The sequence below is a fragment of the Prionailurus bengalensis genome, chromosome A3 (assembly GCF_016509475.1).
Source record: "Prionailurus bengalensis isolate Pbe53 chromosome A3, Fcat_Pben_1.1_paternal_pri, whole genome shotgun sequence".
NCBI lineage: Eukaryota > Metazoa > Chordata > Mammalia > Carnivora > Felidae > Prionailurus > Prionailurus bengalensis.
Genome location: NC_057354.1, coordinates 73,779,598 through 73,797,013, shown reverse-complemented (window position 1 = coordinate 73,797,013; position 17,416 = coordinate 73,779,598). Strand labels below are relative to the sequence as shown.

At 38.8% G+C, this 17,416-nt stretch overlaps 1 protein-coding gene across 3 annotated transcripts in view; it reads left to right on the top strand.

Moving 5' to 3' along the window:
• Positions 1-13,509: 13,509 nt before the first annotated feature.
• The window catches only part of RTN4 (reticulon 4), a 73,043-nt gene continuing 69,136 nt past the window's right edge, over positions 13,510-17,416 (top strand). The window contains exon 1 of one of the 3 annotated variants that reach the window (XM_043603394.1): positions 13,510-14,328. In XM_043603394.1, coding sequence (XP_043459329.1) covers positions 13,770-14,328 — 559 coding nt within the window. In that variant the 5' untranslated portion in view covers positions 13,510-13,769. The remainder of the gene's footprint in view (positions 14,329-17,416) is intronic. The other 2 variants (XM_043603392.1, XM_043603393.1) reach the window with 2 other exon arrangements.

The window sequence follows — 17,416 nt, the reverse complement described above, 5'->3', positions numbered from 1 at the left end:
TCTTCTAGGTGGTCCAATTTGTTGATATGTAATTGTTCATAGTAGACTCTTATGATCCTTTGTAGTTCTGTGGTGTCAGTTGTAACATCTCTTTCATCTCTGACTCTATTTATTTGAGTCCTTTTTTGGGTGAGTCTAGCTAGAGCTCTGTCAATTTTGTTTATCTCTTAAAATAACTACCTCTTCATTTCATTGATCGTTTCTACTGTCTTTTTAGTCTCTATTTCACTAATGTCTGCTATAATCTTTGTTATTTTCTCCTACTAACTTCAGCTTCATTTGTTTTTCTTTTTCTAGTTCATTGAGGTGCAAAGATGGGTGGTTTAAGACTTTTCTTTTTTCTTGAGGTAGACATTCATCACTATTAACTTTCCTTTTAGAACGGCTTTGCTGCATCCTGTAAGTTTTGTGACATCATATTTCTGTTTTCATCTATCTCAAGGTACTTTTTATTTACTTTTAAAATTTCTTCTTTAATTCATTGGTTGTTCCATAGCAAGTTTAATCTTCACATATTTGTGAATTTTCTGGTTTTCTTTGTATAATTAATTTCTAGTTCATACCACTGGTTCAGAAAAGATACTTGATATAATTTCAATTCTCTTAAATTTATTAAGACTTGTTTTGTGGACTAACATATGGTCTATCTTGGAAAATGTTCTTTGTGCACTTGAGAAGAATGTGTATTCTGCTGCTTTGGGATGGGATGTTCCGTAAATATTGACGTCCATCTCATCTAATATGTCATTTGAGGCTGATGATTCTTTATTGATTCCATCTGGGGGATTTATCCATTGATGTAAGTGGTGTACTCAAGTTCCCTACTATTATTGTGTAGCTATTTCTCCCTCAAGGTCTATTAATAGTTTATTTGTTTTTATCTGTTAATACCCTCTTTTACAATTTACAATTGTTGTACCCTCTTGTCGGATTGACCCCTTAATCATTATGTACCCTTCATTGTCTCATTACAGTCTTTCTTTTAAAGTCTATTTTATCTGATGTATAAAAAAATAAAGTCTATTTTGTCTGATGTAAGTATAGTTACTCCAGCTTTCTTTTGGTTTCCATTTATATAGGATGTTTTTTTTTTCCATCCTGTCACTTTCAGTCTTTGTATGTGTTCTTATGTCTAAAATAAGTCTCTTGTAGGGAGCATATAAATGGAACTTGTCTTTTTATCCATTCAACTACTCTGTCTATCAATTGGAGAATTTAGTCCATTTACATTTAAAGTAATTACTAGTAGCTATGTGCTTATTGCCATTCTGTTGTTTTATGGCTGTTTTGTAGTTCCTCTCTGTTCCTTTCTTTTTCCCTTGCTCTCTCAATCTTTCTTTATCTCTCTCTCTCTCCCTCTTTGTGTGTGTGTGTGTGTGTGTGTGTGTGTGGTTTGGTGACTTTCTTTACTGGTGTGCTTATATTCCTTTCTCTTTATTGTTTGTGTATTTACTATACATTTTTGCTTTGTGTTTATCATGAGGCTTACCTATAAAACTTGTATCTATAACAGTCTATTTTAAGTTGATAGCAACTTAGGTTTGATCCCATTCTAAAACTCAACAATTTTACTCTCACCCCTCCCCCCAGGTTTTGCTTCGATGTCACATTCTACATCTTTTTCTATTGTATATCTCTTGAAGAATTATAGTAATCATAGTCATTTTTATAATTTTGTCTTTTAGTCTTCATACTAGCTTCACAAGTGATCAATCCACTACCTTTAGTATATATTTACCTTTCCAGTGATGGTTTATATTCTTGACTGGAAGTTTTTTCTTTTAGCACTTTAAATATATTTTGCCCTTCTCTTCTGGTCTACAAAATTTCTGCTGAAAAATCTGATTCATTGTATGAAGTTTCCCTTGTATGTTAGAAGTTGTTCTTCTCTTGCTGCTTTTAATATTCTCTTCTTGTTCTTAACTTTGGACATTTTAATCATAATATGTTTTGTTGTGGATCTCTTTGAGCATCACAATCCCTGATTTTCAGATTATATTACAAAACAATAGTAATTAAAACAGTATGGTATTGGCATAAAAACAGACACATAGATAAAGAGAACAGAATAGAGACCCCAGAATTGAACCCACACTATATATGGTCAATTAATTTATGACAAAGGAGACAAGAATATACGTAGAAAGGACAGTCTCTTTAATAAATGATGTTAGGACAACTGGACAGCCACATGCAAAAGAATGAAATTGGACTACAATCTTATACCATACATAAAGCTTAACTCAAAATGGATTAAAGACTTGCATGTAAGACTTACCATAAAGCTCCTAGCAGAAACATAGGCGGTGAACTCCTCAACTTAGGTATTAGTGATGATTTTTTTTTTGAAACTGACACCAAAAGCAAAAGAAACAGAAGCAAAGTAAACAAGTGCAAACTACACTAAACTATAAAGCTCTTTATAGCAAAGGATGCCATCAAGAAAATGAAAAGACAATTTACCAGATGGGAAAAAATATTTTCAAATCACATATCTGATAAGGGGCTAATATCCAAAATATAGAAACAAACTGCTATAACTCAATAGCAAAAAACAATCTGAATTAAAAATGGGCAGAAGATCTGAATAGGTAATTTTCTAAAGAAGACATGCAAAAAACCAACAGGCACATGAAAAGATGTTCAACATCATTAATCATCATGGAGATGTAAGTCAAAACCACAATGAAATATCACCTTAAACCAATAAGAATGGCTAGTATCAAAAAGACAAGAAATAAATATTAGCGGGATGTGGAGAAAAAGGAACCTCATGCACTATTGGTGGGAATGCAAATTGGTGCAACCATTGTGGAAAACAGTATGGAGGTTCCTCAAAAAATTAAAAATAGAAATACCATATGATCCAGTAATTCCACTACAGGATATTTACCCAAAGAAAACACAAACACTAATTAGAAAGATATATGCACCCCTATGTTTACTGCAGCATTATTTACAATAGCCAAGATATAGAAATAAACCAAGGATTAGATAGAATAGATGAATAGATAAAGAAGATGTGGTCTGTATGTGTATATATATGTTACTCAACCACAAAAAAGAATGAGATCTTGCCATTTGGAGAACATGGATGGACCTACAAGGTATTACACTAAGTGAAATGAGTCAGAGGGAGACACATAGATCCCATATGATTTCACTTCTATGTGGATCTAAAAAACAAAACAAAACCCAAGCTCATAGATACAGGGAACAGATGAGCAGCTGCCAGAGGTGGGGGTGAGGGGTGGGAGAAACGGGTGAACTGTGTATTTTTTTGTTTGTTTGTTTTTTAGTTTATTAAATTTTTTTTTTCAACGTTTTTATTTATTTTTGGGACAGAGAGAGACAGAGCATGAATGGGGGAGGGGCAGAGAGAGAGGGAGACACAGAATCGGAAACAGGCTCCAGGCTCTGAGCCATCAGCCCAGAGCCTGACGCGGGGCTCGAACTCACAGACCGCGAGATCGTGACCTGGCTGAAGTCGGACGCTTAACCGACTGCGCCACCCCTGTTTTTTAGTTTAAATAAATTCAATTGGGGGGGGGGGCGGCAGGAGAAAAATAGAACTCAAAAAAAAAATTGCACCTTACATAGTCATCTGAAAATAGCAACCAAACCCAACTCTAAGATCTAAATAAGAACTTAAGGTAGACTTAGATTGTATTTACAGCACTATCAATTTCATAGAGACAAAGGGTGATTGATTTAGAGAAGGAAAACTGTTTAAGAAATAGTCTTAAAACATTTCTTGACATTCAAACAATCTGCACACAATTATAAGGTTGAGTTAAAATGTAAACTCTTAAATAATGCTCTGTCATGGAGCATGTAGTACTGTACTGCAAGTTCACCTTTCTAGAGGGCAAGTTAGATTAATAGAAAACTTAGTGTTTTTTCTGGTCTTTCTTTGTGGATCTCTTGTTAGTGATTCATAGGCCTTCCAAACTGATCTTCTAACTTTCTTTCTTTCTTTTTTTTAATTTTATTTTTTTCATTTACATCCAAATTAGTTAGCATATAATGCAACAATGATTTCAGGAGTAGATTCCTTAATGCCTCTTACCCATTTAGCCCATCCCCCCTCCTACCACCCTTCCAGTAACCCTCCATTTGTTCTCCATATTTGAGTCTCTTATGTTTTGTCCCCCTCCCTGTTTTTATATTATTTTTGCTTACCTTCTCTTATATTCATCTGTTTTGTGTCTTCAAGTCCTCATATGATATTTGTCTTTTTCTGACTGACTAATTTTGCTTAGCATAATACCCTCTAGTTCCATTCTTGAGATCTTCTAACTTTCCTATCTTTTGTCCTATGTATTATATCTTTGTCTTTTTTTAAAAAAACATCTGTATTGAGATAAAATTTTTACCCAATAAATTTCACTCATTTTAATTGTACAGTTCAATGAGTTTTGACAATGTATATAGTTGTATAGCCTTCACCACAATTACTCCAAAAATTTCCCTCATCTCTGACTTTGACTCAGGTCATGATCTCATGGTTCATGGATTTGAGCCCTGCACTGGGCTCTGTGCTGATGGTGTGGAGCCTGCTTGGGATTCTTGCTCTCTCCTCTCTCTCTGCCCCTCCCCTCCCCTTCTCTCAATATAAATAAACTTAAAAAAACCAAACAAACCCCCAAAATTCCCTCATCCTCTCTGCAGTCACCCTCCTTCCCTTCCCTACCCCCTGGGAGTTTTGTCTGTTTTAAAATGTCACATAAACAGAATCATATAGAATGTAGGCTTTTGTGTCTTGCTTCTTTCATTTAATATAATTCTTTGGAGTTTCTTTTATGCTATATACATCAATAGTTTGTTCCTTATTATTGCTGAGTGGATTTCCAAAGTCATGTGTTGTTGATCTATTCACTAGTTGGTGGACATATAGGTCATTTCTGGTTTTCATTTCTTCTGGATAAATACCTGAGTATGGAATTTCTGGGTCATGTGATTAGGTATGTTTAACTTCATAGAAAATTGCCAGATGATTTTCTACAGTTATTGTGCCATTTTATACTTTCAAAAGCGTTTATTATAAATCCTTGCCAAGATTTTATTCTATGTTTGCTTCAAGAAATTTTATTGTTTTATAGTTTATAGCCGTTCTATTTAGGCCCATGATTCATTTGGGTTAATTTTTTTGCATGTGAGATTAGAATCCAAATTTTTTTTATTTATTGATTTCTTTTTTTTTTTTTTGTATATGGATATCCATTTGTTCTAGCACAATTTGTTTGAAAAGACAATTTTTTTTAAATTTATTTATTTTTTATTTTTTTTTTCAACGTTTATTTATTTATTTTTTGGGACAGAGAGAGACAAAGCATGAACGGGGGAGGGGCAGAGAGAGAGGGAGACACAGAATCGGAAACAGGCTCCAGGCTCTGAGCCATCAGCCCAGAGCCCGACGCGGGGCTCGAACTCATGGACAGTGAGATCGTGACCTGGCTGAAGTCGGACGCTTAACCGACTGCGCCACCCAGGCGCCCCAGAAAAGACAATTTTTATCCCATTGAAATACCTTGGTACTCTCGTCAAAAATTAATTGGCTATATATGTGTGTGTCTCTGAGTCTATTTTTTGGACTCTCTATTCTGTCCCACTCATCTCTTTGTCTATCTTTATGCCAGTACCACACTGTCTTCATCATTGTAGCTTTCTCATAAATGTTTAAATCAAAGTTGAAGTCCTTTTAGTTTTTTAAATTTCTCTCAGCAATATTTGTGGTGTAATGGTAGTGGGCATATTTTGTTTAATCCATCCTTAAATATTTCATGTTTTCTGATGCTATTGTAAATGATATTGATTTAAAAAAAGAAACCTTAATTTCTACTTGTTTGTTGTTGATATATCTTTTTGTTCTTTTTTCTGGGAGATTTTCAAGTTTATCTTCTAACTTATGTTAATTTTTTTATAATTGCAATAAAAATTTTTTAGTGTGGTCAAATATGCATGGCATAAAATTTACCATTTTAACCACTTTTAAGTACACAGTTCAGTAGCATTAAGTACATTCATATTGTTGTACAACCATCATGACCATCTATCTCCAGAAATTTTGCATCATTCCATCCTGAAGCTGTCTACTCATTAAACACTAACTCCCCATTGCCTGCCCCTCCCTCTAGCCCCTGAGACCCACTGTTCTACTCCCTGCCTCTATGTATTTCTATGCTAGGTCCTTATTCACAAATGACTTACCTTTCTTTTACTACCTGACAGGATAAATTTCCACCTAGGACAATAAATAATACTAAGATAAGATGGAAATGTAGATCACAGTGAGTCTGTAACAATAAAAGGAAAGAGAGTTTCAAAAAAGACACAGGCAAGGCAATATATTATGGCATTTCCAGTGATGAATGTATTTCTGAGTTCTCTGGAAAGCAGAAAACAAGTTGAGTATGAGCAATGTAGATCTGTTGATTAAAAAAAAAATCCCATACCTCATAAATACAAGTAGTATACAAAAGAACCATTTATTGTCTAGTTAATTTTTTAATTTAATGGAGCTTGCTTAATCTCTTATTGCTTTTCTTTCAACCATTTCCTTCTCTTCAGCACCTTCATTAGAGGGTGGTCAGTTACACGTAGAGGTTAAAGACCACCAGGCAATTCTACTACTTGTTTTTGGCTAAGAGGCTGGCGCTACCAGCTTAATGAGGGTTTAAGGATTATCTGTGGTTTAAATTATTGGTATTGTCCCTACTGCTATAGATTACTTAGTGCTAAATGTAATTATATTGAGTACTTACCGGAATACTAGTTGGAGTTCTGAGTTTAATATTTAAAGAGGATAGAGAAGATAAAATGAAACTGAACAACTAGACCTATGAAGAAAAGCAAAAGGGAGGTTTTTTGTTTTGCCCAGGAAAAGTAAAGATTATGTGGAAATAGCATTGTTCTAGTACATCCAGAGATATTTCGTGTTGGTGTTTCCCATGGCTCCTTTCTAGGCCCTGTTCTCTGAGAATAGCAAACAATATGCATCAACCTGCTCCACTGCCCCCACCCCACACTTTCCCCCCAAGACATTACCCATGAAACTTAACTAACACTTAGGTTCCTGCTGTCCAGACTACAACGTCATCCTAAGTCCCAGCCCTGGCTTTGCAGCTGCTTCCTGATTTTTTCTACTCAATATTCCAAAGGCAACTCAAGGTCAATGTATCTAAAAATTAAGGTCATTATATTCTCCCCAGCATTACTCACCAGTTCTGTGCATCCTCTCCTGATTTCTTTGCTTTCACCATGGTAGCACCAATATACCTTGCCACCTAAGCATAAAGCTTATTTCAGCTCTTCTTTTTTCCATCAGCCCCTCCATCCTATTAGTCACCAAATTCTATGAATTCAGCTTCTTCAGTGTTTTTCAATTTTATCTTCTCCTGTTTACTAAACTATTGGTTCACGCTTTCATCAATTTTTGCCCAAACTCTAAGCAGTAATTATGTTTCACTTAAACTATAGTAGCTATAATCAAGTTACTGGGCAAAGATTACCTGTAATATTATATAATTGCATCCTAAATGTTATTTCCTTATTCTAGCATCCATACTCATCTATGTTTATAACACTATCACTACTATTTTTGTAAATTAGCAATCAGGTCATCTCACCATTTTACTTAAAGCCTTTTTTTTTTTAGGTTTATTTATTTATTTTGAGAGTAAGAGAGACAGAGAGAGACAGACAGCATGGGGAAGGGGCAGAGAGAGAGAGGAAGAGAGAGAAAATCCCAAGCAGGCTCCGCACTGTCAGAGCAGAGCCCAGTGAGGGGCTTGATCCCAGGCACTGTGAGATCATGACCTGAACCTAGATGAAGAGTTGGATGCTTAATCCAATCAGCCACCCAGGTGTCCCCATTTTGCTTAAAGACTTTTAATAACTCTTTACGTAGAGAATAATAGCTTCACTCTTTAGCATGGCATTTGAGACCCTTCATAGTCTGTATTTGATTTCTTTATTTGGTTTTATCTTCAGTCATTTTCTACCTCTCTAACCATACCTAATGTCTCTCTATGCCTTGAATCTATATTGGAGTTTAACTCCTCTTCCTCTATAGGTGCTATTTTCCCTTCATTAGATGCCTTCCCTTCTTTCTTTACCTTAAAAGAGTAGCACCTTTTATGAAGCCTTCCCAAACTCTGCTGGAATATGTCTGTTTCACTCTTTCTCTAATATATACATATATATATATATGTAGTATGAATTATATTGTATTAATTATGTAAGTATATAATATACATATTATATACTTATAGTATGAATTATAGTAATATATGTATATTCTATATATTCACATACATACATACACATATATATGAATATGTTTACACACATATGTGTATACATACCTATATATTTTTCTATAAACTAGATTATATGTTCCTTGATGGTAAGAAGTGTGTTTTATTTACCCTTTATCACCAGAACCTAGAAGCTCAATAGATTTTAGTTGAGTAAATGAGTCATGTTTATTGTAAAGCTAGTGACTACCTGGTTTCTATTTCCACTGAAAATAAAACAGCGGAAATTATACTTCAGTTTTTAGGTATTAGGAAGAATAGGTGAGATGCTAGAATGAGTTAGTTATAACTGAGGTCATTTTGTGAACTCTTTTCTGTAGTTCTTTTTTCTCATGAGGATAGATTTTTATTTGTCTAAGATGGTTTAAGAATTTCTCTGCTTGGATTTGTGCTGCTAGATCAAAATTAATTTTCTTCTGAATCAAAAATAGTTTTATATTAGATCACAATAAATTTCACCAGAGAAATGATGCATATTGAATTTAGCCTAAGGGAATGCAGTATTAATGTGGAGGACCAAAGAAGGTTAAAGGAGAAAGACTAGGTTCAATTTTTTTTTTTTTTAATTTTTTTTTCAACGTTTATTTATTTTTGGGACAGAGAGAGACAGAGCATGAACGGGGGAGGGGCAGAGAGAGAGGGACACACAGAATCGGAAACAGGCTCCAGGCTCTGAGCCATCAGCCCAGAGCCTGACGCGGGGCTTGAACTCCCGGACCGCGAGATCGTGACCTGGCTGAAGTCGGACGCTTAACCGACTGCGCCACCCAGGTGCCCCAGACTAGGTTCAATTTTAATTATGACTTTCACTTGGCTTTTATGTGATTTCTTCTTGGAACTTAAAAACTTGATTTTAGGTCCAACAGTAATTTTCTTTCTTTTTTCTTTTTTAATGTTTATTTATTTTTGAGAGAAAAAGCGAGAAAGAGAGAGCATGAATGGGGGAGGGGCAGAGAGGGAGGGAGACACAGAATCCGAAGCAGGCTCCAGGTTCTGAGCTGTCAGCACAGAGCTCCACACAGGCCTCTAACCCACGAACTGCGAGATTCTGACCTCAGTTGAAGTTGGATGCTTAACCGACTGAGCCACCCAGGTGTCCCAATAATTTTCAACGCTTAACTAGCATGGCTGAAGATGTTGATCTTATAATACTTCTATTTCTATTCTCATTTTAGAATGAACTTAGTATAAGTCAAGATGTTAACCAGAACCATGAACTGCATTTCATGAAAAATGGTAGGGACAATGACAGCAAGTTTTTAGTTTTCCCCTTAGGACTGCCAACATGATGTTTCAGGTTTTGTTTTGTTTTGTTTTGTTTTGTTTTGTTTTGTTTTGTTTTTAAAGACAAAGGTTGAATGTAATTCAGTGGTGATCTTGAATATTGGCAAGTCATTTCCAGTAGACAAAAAAGTTGTGCACAGCTCTTGATATAAGTTTGTCAGGAATTAACCTCTCATCTTTCTCCTGTGGTTGCTGAACCCACTCTACATATGTAGACAAGAATATAGCTATCCTATGCCTTTTAACTCTTTCATGGGGCATACATGATAGAAGGACAAATAACCTGTTCTGTGTACATGGATTAGGTATCAATTGAGCTTTCTGCAATAAGGTATAATATAATAGAAACAGGACGGGATATTTCCTTAAGCGGTGAGTCTCCCTGAAAATGTCCAGGCACATTTGTGCTGAGCTGTTCAGTGCTGTATTCCATGTGCATGATGGAGAGTAAATACCCAATAAATATTTCATATACGAATGAGTAAAGCACAAAACAGATGATGTTTAAACTAGCTTTTGTTCTGTAATGAACCATCCCAAAAGGTAGTAGTTTAAAACAATGATTTATTACTTTTTATGATTCTGTGGGTTGGCTGCAGAATCTGAAATGGTCTCACATTTCTGGGACCTCAGCTCCCAGAGAGTCAGCTAGGTCTCTTTCCCCATGTGTATCTCATCTTTAGCCTCAGTATTCCAAGACAGTGAGAATAGAAGCTGCAGTGCCTTTGCTAGTTAGGCTTGGAACTCACTTCCAGAGCATTCTATTGGTCAAGAAAGTCACAAGGCCAGCTCAGAAGGGGTGGGGAAACTGACCCTACCTCTGAATGGGAGTTGTTGCAAAGAGTTTGTGGCTGTTTTTAATCTAGCACCGGTGGTCAACTTTAAAAAACCTTCTGTAGGGAATTCTTGTAATGGTAAGGAAATTGGTCAAACTGATCTCCCAGATTCCTTCCAACTCTGAGATTCTATAATTCCATCAGGAAGAATGGATTTCTTGTAGTGTTCTAACAGAACAGTTACTAACTTGTGGTATCTGAAAACTTTAATCTTCTACTTCTGGTAAGATAATTTCAAAAGTAATTCACTGAATAATTCTTTTTCTAACTATTATTATGATCAAGAATTTACATTCTTCCTTTAAGCATTTCAAATGCCCATCAGAATTTTCTTGTTAGCGAGAGTGATATTTATATGTAGTTATCCTAATGTGTAACTAACTCTACTTTTGATTCTGGTATATCAGCAACAGTCTCCTTTCCTTATCCTTTGTTGATCATTCTACGAACACTGGGTAAACTCTTTACCCTTAATTCATCCATCAAATACTTACATTTTAGACGTCCCTGAGCTCAATAAGATTGTTATTTTTCTTCTGCTTCAGACGAGAGTGCTTATATTATTGCCTCAATATTTACCATTTATTGTAAAAGTTGTAAATCTACCACTTTTCCATAACTATCCTTTTATGACACTTTTAATAAATTAAAGATATTCCCTTGAGACTATTTTAGTAATAGCAGGCACACATATATATGAATGTGGAGATATCATATAAGTAAGCAACTTACAAATAATATATGAAAACTGTAAAATTTTTCTATTAAGGAGTTTCAGAACAATTATAGTGGGGAAAACAGTACAGTGAAGACTGAACTACTGATAGCTAAATTGTTACATAATAGAAAAAGTTCATACCATAAAATTTTGCTAGTATATTTTTGTATGTGTATGCAGTTGAAGATCATATACATTTCTGATAATTTTTGACGAATACTTGAAACATGACTTTTAGTAATCATTGTAGGAATCTGTTTTGTTTAAAATTTTTAGTTTGGCCTTAAACTTTCCACCCCCAAATTCTACACTAATGTTTCTCTCTTCCTACTCTTCAAAAATGACACAAAATAAAAACCAAATAAACTCAAAGTACCTCAGCCATTTTGTAGAAATAAAACCAGTTGGTCTTTGTGGAATGGATATGCCAGGTCCTGAATGTTGTGGTGCTAACCGGATCAGGTAATGTTCCCAGGAAATCTCGTTCTACCCTTCCCTTCTTAAAGAATTAACACATTTTGTTTCTTAGAGCAATTTTAGATTTATAGAAAAATTGAACAGAAAGTACAGGGAGTACCATGCCCACTCTCCAACCATCCCCTATTACTAACATCTTGGTATGGTACAAGTGATGAACCAGTATTGATATACTATTAACTAACCTCCATTACATTAGGGTTCACTCTTTGTGATGGACAGTCAATGGGTTTTGCCAAAAGTATAATGTCATGTGTCCACCATTACAGTATCATACAGAATAATTCTGTTGCCCTAAAAATCTGTGTTCCACGTATTCATTTCTCCTTCCTTCTTCCCTAACCACTGCCTTTCCTTTTTAATACCTAAATTAAGCCTGGAGTAATATTAATTAGTTTGAGCTAAGAATTTACTTAAATAACCCTAATGATTCCCCATGGCAATCAGAATTTCTTAATTATTTAGACTAGCACTGCCCAAAAGAAATATGTGATCATACATATATTTAAAATATTTTAGAAGCTACATTTAAAAAGTAAGAAAAAAAAGTGAAAACAATTTAATATACTTCTTCCAACACATCAACATCAACAGCATCAATTACAAAATGTAACCATACAGAAATTAAGATGTTTTAATTTTTTTTATGATACTCAAAATCTACTGTGCATTTTAAACTTATGGCACATCTCATTTCATGTAGTCATACTTCAAGTGCTCATTAGCCACAAGTGGCCAGTGACTAAGATATTGGACAGGGCAGGCCTAGACTGTGAGCAATCTGCAAGCAGGTCATCCTGTCTCCAGGGCCTCCAGAGTAGGAATGCAGTGAATATTTCTGTAAGATATACCAGAACCATAAAAGGGACTCTAACCCCTTTGCATGCTGATACTTGTATGTTCTGTGACCACTTTCCTTTAAACTCCCTCTCCCATTTTGGAAAAAGTAGAATGGGGATCATGCTCATTCCAGCATATCAAACAAACCAATACTGGGCTTCCTGACTCCCAGAAGGCCTGAATCATCTGAAATGTTGACTCATGAGCCTAAGGTGACTGAAATGTAATGTGAATCAAATTTGCCTTCCAAGGCATCGTTTTGTTTCCACTTTCTTCTCTCTCTCTCTTTGGGTGACTCATCTTTCTACCATGTGAGTCCAGCAGCAGGCAGATCCCAAAACCGTCCTGGAAGGAGATGAGACGAGTTTGAAATGATTTTAGTCCTCCAGACTGTCCAAGCCCAACTCTGTTTTGCCTACTTCATCCAGGGCCTGCGGTTTGAATAGAGAACAACCTTAAAGCTGTCAAAAAAATTTCTTTTAAGGAGGTTGCAGGTAGTAGTGATGAGTTGGTATGGTAATTTAAGTTTGAAAAAATGTAATCTTTTTATTTCAAAAATTTTTAATTCTTAGTGTATACATAAATCTTTAGGGCCTACTTCACAGTACATTTCTCAACCCTGGGATTTTCCTTTCCTGGGAGGAAAGTTACCACCCCCAGTCCCCCAGGATAACGCCCTTCCGGGGGTGCGGAGCCAAGAACCTCTCGGATCCTTCAGGGCAGACCGCCAGCCCTACCGCACGCTTATGGAGCCCTAGGGCCGCAGGCAGACCTCCAGCTCCAAGACAAGTAGAGACCCCGGCCCAACCCGCGAGTACCCAAGGTGAAGGGTGGGTCTCCCAGCCCCAAGCCCCACCCATCGAAACCACCCCAGCCGGTAGGAGAGAGGAAGTGCAAAAAGCCCCACCCACTTTTCTCTCTTTCTCTTTCCATTGGGCCATCTGGTTGCCCATCGTCTCTATCCCGTAGCCGATTGGCTCTCTCCCTCCCGCGCCAGACCCTGCCTCTCCCCGCCAGGGAGGGTAAGTCACGCCAAACTGGGCGGAGAATCTGCTGGCCTGTCTCCTTCGCTCGTCTGGGCGGTGGCGGCAACTGGGGACTGGGCGGGTGGCGCATCACGGGCGCGGAGGCAGGAGGAGCAGTCTCATTGTTCCGGGAGCTGTCGCCACTGCAGGTCCCTGGGCTTGTTCGGCCCTGCCCCTCTCAGTCCTCCCCAACCCCCACAACCGCCCGCGGCTCTGAAGAGAAGCGTCCCGTGGAGCCAGCAGCTGCAGCATCATCTCCGACCCGCAAGCCATGGAAGACATGGACCAGTCGCCTCTGGTCTCCTCGTCGTCGGACAACCCACCCCGGCCTCAGCCCCCGTTCAAGTACCAGTTCGTGAGGGAGCCCGAGGACGAGGAGGAAGACGAGGAGGAAGACGAGGAGGACGAGGACGAGGACTTAGAGGAGCTGGAGGTGCTGGAGAGGAAGCCCGCCGCTGGGCTGTCGGCAGCCCCAGTGCCCACCGCCCCCGCCGCTGGCGCGCCCCTGCTGGACTTCGGCAGTGACTTCGTGCCTCCGGCGCCCCGGGGGCCACTGCCGGCCGCGCCCCCCGCAGCCCCTGAGCGGCCGCCGTCTTGGGACCCGAGCCCTGTGTCGCCCTCGGTGCCCGCGCCATCCCTGCCCTCCGCTGCCGCAGCCTTGCCCTCCAAGCTCCCCGAGGACGATGAGCCTCCGGCCCGGCCTCCTCCTCCTCCCCCGGCCAGCGTGAGCCCCCAGGCCGAGCCCGTGTGGACCCCACCCGCCCCGGCCCCCGCCGCGCCCCCCTCCACCCCGGCCGCGCCCAAGCGCAGGGGCTCCTCAGGCTCAGTGGGTGAGTGCCGTGCCCTTACTCCTCGCGCAGTCCCTCGCGCCCTCTGTCTTTTGTGTGCACCCCCAGATGCCTCGGGCGGAGCCCTCCTCTCCGGCCCCGAGGGGCTTTGTCCGTGGACCTTGGGGCGAAGGCGCCCCCGCTGGTGGGAGCCGCCAGGAGCAGGGTGGGGCGGCCGAGGAAACCCGGGCTTGTTCTTTATTGTCTGTCTCGGTATCGGGGAACACGTGCACCCCGTCGGCTCCCGGCTTCTTCCCCATAGTCCCTATCCCTCTGCGTCCCGGAAGTTAGGCATCCACCCCTAATAGGAGCTGGGTTTGTGTCGAGGAACTAGGGTTGTTCGTTGGGCTGGCTAGGTTCCCGGGTGAGGATGGAAAGGCCTTGGCGCCCTTTATCTTTTGTCTCCCAGGCTGGGTCATTCCTAGGGAAAAGGCGCAGTTTCGCTGCTAGTCTGTTTGCCAGCGTTGAGCCCTGGACCCCCTCCTCACCTCCCTGGCTTGGGTGGCCCCCTAGCACCTCATCCCCCTCCCTCTCGATTCTTGGCGCTGGTGGGGAGCTGGCCCAGTGGAAAACATCCACACTGACCCAACTGCAGTGACGGGAGAGCGCCTCCAGTGGTGTGGCGCGTGGAGAATTGGGAAGGCCAGAGTTCTGGCAAAGTCCTGGCACCGCCCAGTTTATCCGGGTTGTGATGTGGCGACTCCCTAGCTAAACCGAGCCTGGGAAGTGGGATCTGGGCATTTGTGGCCCGAGGGGAGCAGTTCTGCCAGGGTCTTAGCTGCAGAATGAGACGGATTGCTGTTGCTGTGGTTTAGGCTCTTGATGCATTATAATGAATCCGTAGAGGAAAAAGGCAAAATGGTTGACGTTCTTAAAGAAGAGGAAACCTGTGGATTTTTTGCCGCGAATAGGCCAATTGAATTTGTGGCAGATTTGTCAGGAGCCTTTAATACAATGTTTTGAGACAGATGTTTTCTTGTAGTGGTTAGAAATACTATTTCTTAGAAGTTCTATGTTTTAGGTCGACAGAGACAAATCTGCATAGTTTATAAATAGTTTCCAAATCTTTTCATTCACTTTAGTACCTGATTGTATTTTTTTTTTTAAAGGAACATTGTTTTATTACCTTTTTCATTTTGGGAAATTGTTTATTTTGGAAGAGAAAAAAAATCAAGTTTGTTAGAGATGTTAAATCTTATTAGACAAGTTACTAGTTTATTAACATGTAGCTTGTTACTTTGGGGACAAAGTGTCCCACCAGCAGTAGGATCTTTCTTAATGCATAAAAGGGCAAGAATCAAGTAGTTTAACTGCCTGCTGAGAAATCTTCATAGCTTTATCGGATTTTAGAAATAGTTCGTTTTCTAGAAGAAGAAAATCAATCTGAGATCACACAGAAAATACATATATTTTTCAGTTCGTTTCTCCACAGCAGTAAAATAAGCCATTTGTGATGTTTCTGAATAACATTTTGATGACACACCCCAAAGCATTAATCAAAACAATAATCATTACACTAAAGATATTAGAAGATGACGAGTAACACGATTTTTTCTTTTCCTGAGTCAAAAACACATTTAAGAGAACTAAAGTGAGGTAGAATAATATAAAGTAGTAAATTTGCAAATGGGCAGTTTAAGGATTAACAAAAGCATACTAATTTGTCATCTTGTATTCCAATATGGAAACATGAGAAGGGTTCTGATTTTTGAACATTTGGGATTCAGGAGGTGACAGCATTCTCGGAATTTTGACTTTCAGAATACTAAGTTTGGAAGACAAAGGAGAAAGGATATTGCCTACTCAGGGACTCTTACCTTTATATGGTTCCCTAATTTCTGTATTTATGATACCTGTTTAGAAACTTTAGTTGCCTTAGTGAACCGCTGAACATCACGATTATAGTCATGGATAGTTAAACCATTTTAGTGAGTCTCAGGTTCTTAACAGTTTATTCATTCATTCAACTGAGACAGGTTCTGTTCTGGGCTATGAGGGTATAGCAATGAACAAGACACATATGCTCCCTATGCAGGGAGTATAGATAATAAGCACATAAATAAGAAACTCAGAATAGTGGTAAGTGTTACGAGGAAAATAAATTGGATGATGGCATGGAAAATTACTGAGGTGTGGTGAGGGGGGAGAGTGCCTTTTAAGTAGTGTGGCACTGAGAAAGGCCTTTCTGAGGAGGTGAGATTTTAAGCTGCAGATAAAAATTTCCAAGCAACCCTCAAGAAGGCAAAAGCCTTGAGGCAGGAATTAGCTTTGGGTGTTTGAAAGTCTAGTAAGACTAATGAAAAAAGCTGGAGAGAGAGTGGTGTAACGTGAGGGTGGGGAGGTGGGCTACACTTAGCTCATTTGGGGTCTCTAATAGGCCATTGTAAAAAGTTTTTTTTTTTTTAATTATTTTAGAAATATACTCTTTAATAATTATATTGTGATTTGAAACAAAAATACAGTTTGAAGGTTTAGAGGAACCAAGAGGACTGATGTGAGTAAAGACAAGGTGAGAGACGTGCAGAGCATGGTTCAAAACAGACCAGCCCTATGGGAAGAGGGTTATATTTACTGAGTTAGGCAGACCCCTGACACTTGTGCATTTAACATTGTTTACATTATTTTTGAATAAGTTTGAATTTTGTTGTTTACTGTTCTTGGAACATCCCCATTGTACAGTAATGAAATGAGATGGAAGCCTCTCACTTGACCATTTTCCATGGAGAAACATTTGGCTTCAAGTTGAAAAGGTGCTTGGTTAATGGGCTTTGAAGGTACTCCAGGGAAATGCTGCATAAAAATTGCATTGAGAGAAATGTAAACATCATTAACAATGACATTGCACTGGCCTTTGGGCATGTTCTAAACCAGTGTTAATTAAGATTGAAAACTTGTAGTAGATCTGGATTCTGAGGGGTATTGAATACTAAATTAAGGTATTGGGGTTTTATTATCCTGTTTTTATCCATGCTCTGCCATCCACAGTTGCTCTTGGTTTTGGTAATTTATATTATGAAACAAAAAATGTTTTTGTTATTGTTTCCAAAATGTAAAAGTTCTTTCATTATTTTTCTCTTTTGTCCTGAATTAC